Raw genomic sequence first — 5046 nt, forward strand, 5'->3', positions numbered from 1 at the left:
CTCATATTGGTCATCGGTTTAGAATTAACCATGAAATAATGACCCTAGAACTATTGCTCTCACTCTGGCATGGGTGACGATTTGTAACATTTGTAGCTCAATGGACATTTTGGTAAATAGGTACCCCTGATGTGTGGGTTTATGTATGTATATGGGGGTGTAGGCTCAACATTTTTATTTATTTCTTCTTAAGTGCTTGGGTGTAAGTTTAATCTTTAGTTAGAGGATCCCATGCACTCCAGTGAAGCTAGCATAGCACAAATTATGTTCCATTAGCTTCTTCACTACAACAGAAAGGGAAAGCCTCAGCCGAAACCAGAAGTGACTTAATACATGTAGCTCTTGGATTACTACTACCTAGGAGAGATCAGCAAACAGTTGCTGATCTCTGGGGGGTTTGATCGGCTGGGGGTTTGTACAGGTGGGGAGTGCATGTTTCGGGGTCCATTGAAGTGATCAGGCAATCTTATATCCCACTGCTTTCATCTGATGATGTGTACATGAGTTGAGGGTGTATAAAACCCCCCAAGGCTGCCAATGTATGACATACATCAGGTTTAAACATATCAGTCTCTGTACAGAATATATAAAGCAGATTTACATTATCTAAAAAATGAGAAAGAACCCCTATCCCATCTACCTGATCTTCCTGAAGGATCTCCTGATGTTCCTGTGTGGAGTCCTGGGAATACAGAGGACGGGGACATCTCTCTGGGGGATTTTGGTTTCTGGATCCATCTGTAGGAAACACACACACTGACTGAATACATTGTTTTTGTCTTTATATCAGAGGATATGTGTATCCACAGTAGGTTAGACTTTCTTAACCTTTTTACCCTGCAGGAACCCTTTAAATAATTTTTGTGTCTCAGGGAACCCTTGTTTAACTGTTGCAATACTGGCACTTTTACCCCCTCCCTGCCCAGGCCAATTTTCATCTTTCAGTGCTGTCACAGTTTGAATGACAATTGCGTGGTCATGCAACACTGTACCCAAATAACTTTTTTGAATTTGTTTTTTCTTTACACAAATAGAGCTTTCTTTCAGCTAAAAAACAAACAAAAAAAAAAAGACCACAAATTTGGAAAAAAAACCCTGATTTTATATATAGATAGATAGATAGATAGATAGATAGATAGATAGATAGATAGATAGATAGATAGATAGATAGATAGATAGATAGAGATTATATATACATACACACACACACACACACACACACACACATATATACACACACACAGCATCTCACAAAAGTGAGTACACCCCTAAGTGAAAATGTCCAAATTCCAAATCGGGACAAAGTGTCAATATTTTGTGTGGCCACCATTATTTTCCAGCACTGCCTTAACCCTCTTGGGCATGGAGTTCACCAGAGCCTCACAGGTTCACACTGGAGTCCTCTTCCACTCCTCCATGACTACATCACAGAGCTGGTGGATGTTAGAGACCTTGCGCTCCTCCACCTTCCATTTAAAGATGCCCCACACATGCTCAACAGGGTTTAGGTCTAGAGACATGCTTGGCCAGTCCATCACCTTTACCCTCAGATTCTTTAGCAAGGCAGTGGTCGTCTTGGAGGTGTGTTTGGGGTTGTTATCATGTTGGAATAATACCCTGCGGCCCAGTCCTCGAAGGGAGGGGATCATGCTCTGCTTCAGTATGTCACAGTACATGTTGGCATTCATAGTTCCCTCAATGAACTGTAGCTCCCCAGTGTCGGCAGCACTCATGTGCAGCCCCAGATCATGACACTCCCACCACCATGCTTGACTGTAGGCAAGACACACTTGTCTTTGTACTCCTCACCTGGTTGCCGCCACACACGCTTGACACCATCTGAACCAAATAAGTTTATCTTGGTCTCATCAGACCACAGGACATGGTTCAGTAATCTATGTCCTTAGTCTGCTTGTCTTCAGCAAACTTTCTTTTTTTATTACATTTTTTTTTTTTACATTTTTTTTTTCACATACAGTGACCAGAGCAATACAGTGTTACCATAATAACACAGTACTTAGTATCACTGTACGACCCTGGGAAAGTGATCAAGATTTTAGTTTTTTTTACACACTATGACTGCTTAAAACAGTGCATTTTACAGTTATAAACAACCATTTTTTTTCTAAATGAAAACTATTTGTTCAGTGTTTACTATTGTGCTTAGCTGTGATTGTCCACAGCTAATCACATGGTACAGATAGGCTGTGATTGGCCCTGTCTGTAGCATGTGATCACTGTGACCAATCAAAGAGCTCATCACAATAGTACACATGAATGGCATGAAACAAAGCCACTGATTGTGTACTATTGTCATGTGATTGGCCACAGTGATCACATGGTACAGGCAACAGGCCGGTACAGTGATCTGTCATCGGCCATGTGGTGGATACAGCAGGTGGCAGAACGTGCTAAAGTGTGGCCCGTGGTGCGCAATCCTGGGAGGACCTTATATGATGTCCTCCCAGAATAATGAGGCTCCCATCCGGCCTAGTGTAATATGATGATTAAGGGGCTAAAATGATTTTGTCTACTGCTGATGACACATTTGCATGATTAGTAAGTTGTGGAAAGTTTTGAAGGAAAGAATAAAGAATTTGGTAAACCTTACAACACCTTCCTGCTCTGACCGACTACATTATTCTTAATATAAAACACAATAATGTGTAAACTGTTAAATACAGACTGTGAACAATGTAGCACCCCCTTTACAATAGTGGTCAGTGGATAGGTTCCCCCGTATATTGATGGTGAGTGAAAAGATTACCCCCTTCATTGCAGTTCCTCCTTACATTGCTGGTGAGTAGTAGAGCCCCCTTACATTGGTGTCGGTAGAAATTTGCCCTTTTTTGTTTTTCTTTTTTTGAGAAGAAGATGAATCCACCACTGTTTAAGGAACCCCTAACAACCTCTGGGTGAACCCTGGATGAGAAAGCCTGATCTAGGTGGATCCTCGAAACTCTTCTCTCCTTTAAAGGAAATGAAAGTCTCCTCTTACCCAGTGGTGTGAGGACCGGCTGGCTCGCCATAATGATGTTCTTGTACGGATCCTTGTGTTCTTCTATATATTCCCACAGACTGTTGTACTTGGAATAATCTTGACTGTCTGAAGCTCACGCTGTAATAAATCAATAAAATCATTCATAAAACTTGAATAGTAAAAAAAATTATAAGTGAGAGCCGGCTGACTCGCCATCATGACGTTCCTGTACAGATCCTTGTGTAGCGCCCTACTCTTGTTGATCAGACGCTTATATGTAAATTTAGTGGGTTATCTGTTCTGTACATAGTTCAGATTTAACCTATGGCTAAATTAGCTTCTGTTTCAGCATTGGCTGTGTTGTGTGCAGTTTCACACTGTCGCCTGTAGGTGTCGTTGTCACCATAGGCCAGTGTTGAAAAGCAACAGGCTGAAGGGTATTGAGTGCTCTTCTTTCTCAGAGGTAACTCGGCAGAGGTGGTCCACTGCTATGCATTCTAGGAGAAAGTACTTAAGGGGCAGACGCCATTTTTGGTTCTCTTTTACCTGCTGGCCCTCCTGGCCTAAAGGTATGTGACGGCTTCCTTTCAGTCTCGGGACCATGCTGGCCTGAGGCTGTGTTACTATAAGTGGGCCCAGAGGTCGTCTGGGGCCCGCTGGTTTAGAGGTGGTCCTGTTCTGTCTGTCCTGCAGGAAGATGCCAAGCAATTGAGAAGATCCAGGGGAGGACTCATCTTGGAGAGGACCGTGCGGAAGGCTGGTGTCTCAAGAGGGGCCTGGTGACTCAATTGGAGGATGCATCCTAACCTAACTTACCGAACAGTACTGCCGGGTCGGCTTAAAGGTTCTGGTACTGTGTCGCTGTTCATCTAAAACCATTACATCCTGTGACAGAGGATCATATAGCTATTTTGTTTCTCTAAAGTCTGTGGCAGAGACTTTTTGTTTGTGCTCCATTCCGGCTGCTAGGTCAGTGAGAGAGACCTATCCGAGTGGGTAAAGATCTTTGGACTGAAGGTAGAATTGTCTTTAAGATCTTCAATCCCTCAGGGAGTGTGAAAAAGGTATCTGAATTTTCCTGCAACTTCCTTTCTACCTCTTTCAAGTTTTTTTCATTAAAGCATTGGAAAATTACTAAAGTGACTGGTGCATACATTGTTGGATACAAAGCTCAACATGGACTCTAGGTTCCTGATGTGGTGAAACTACAGGTAAAGGGGTGACGGTAACAACCCGAAATATTTCAGCAGCTTCTTCGGGGGTTCGTGCTACACTTGTGTCCTTCTATATACTCCCACTCCATACTTTGAATACCGACTTCTCCATACAACTCACACTGGAATAAATTAATAAATCTGCAACAAAAAACCCCAGTAAAATGTAATGCATAAACTATCTAGGATTTGTGGAGATGACATGGTTCCCCCTTGCAGGCCAACGCAGAATGCTGGCACCCCCTTCTGTCATAATAAGAAGACATCATTACCTCCTCCTCACTGGACACACACTCTCCAGCCTCACATCCCCTCCAGCTGCTGGAAACATTAAAAAAAAAAATACAAGCAATAGATTGTTTATCAGGGCTACAACAAAATGGCCGCCGGTTTCCTTACAGAATTCCATTCCATTCCCTTTGCGAGCGCGCGCCTCGCCGTAGCAACCAGTCAGCAGGCGGGTCATCGGGATGTGCGCAGAACGCAGCTGCGCTTCCTGGTGTTGCTTAGCAACTCAGTTCCCACTTTCTTGGGAAGCAAACGCTAGAGGTCAAACAACTGAAGAAATACCTCTCTAGCAAAGCCACGGCCATTTTCCTGTAGCTCAGAACCGATTGTTGATCGAGCGTTATTATTATTAATAATAATATGTATTGTTATACAATGTATAGCTTGAGAATCAATAAGGAATACCACAATGAATATTTCATAAGGAGAAAGAGTTCTGCGGCGGCATTGCGGCTGCCCTGTATATAACTTACTTGGAGGACAGAGCTCTCTAAGAACAACCTCGGGCGCCCAGCAGCTTGGTTGCTATGGTGACGCGAGAACCGAGAGAACGGCGGCCATGTT

General features: G+C 43.1%; 1 protein-coding gene across 1 annotated transcript in view; it reads right to left on the reverse strand.

Moving 5' to 3' along the window:
- The window catches only part of LOC141106754 (uncharacterized), a 227636-nt gene that overhangs the window by 62968 nt on the left and 159622 nt on the right, over nt 1–5046 (reverse strand). The window contains exons 22-23 of the mRNA XM_073597681.1: nt 2999–3112; nt 641–738 (exon numbers count right to left, since the gene is read on the reverse strand). Of these exons, the coding sequence (XP_073453782.1) occupies nt 641–738; nt 2999–3112 (212 nt within the window). The remainder of the gene's footprint in view (nt 1–640; nt 739–2998; nt 3113–5046) is intronic.

This window comes from Aquarana catesbeiana, linkage group LG08, assembly GCF_042186555.1.
Source record: "Aquarana catesbeiana isolate 2022-GZ linkage group LG08, ASM4218655v1, whole genome shotgun sequence".
Taxonomy (NCBI): Eukaryota; Metazoa; Chordata; class Amphibia; order Anura; family Ranidae; genus Aquarana; species Aquarana catesbeiana.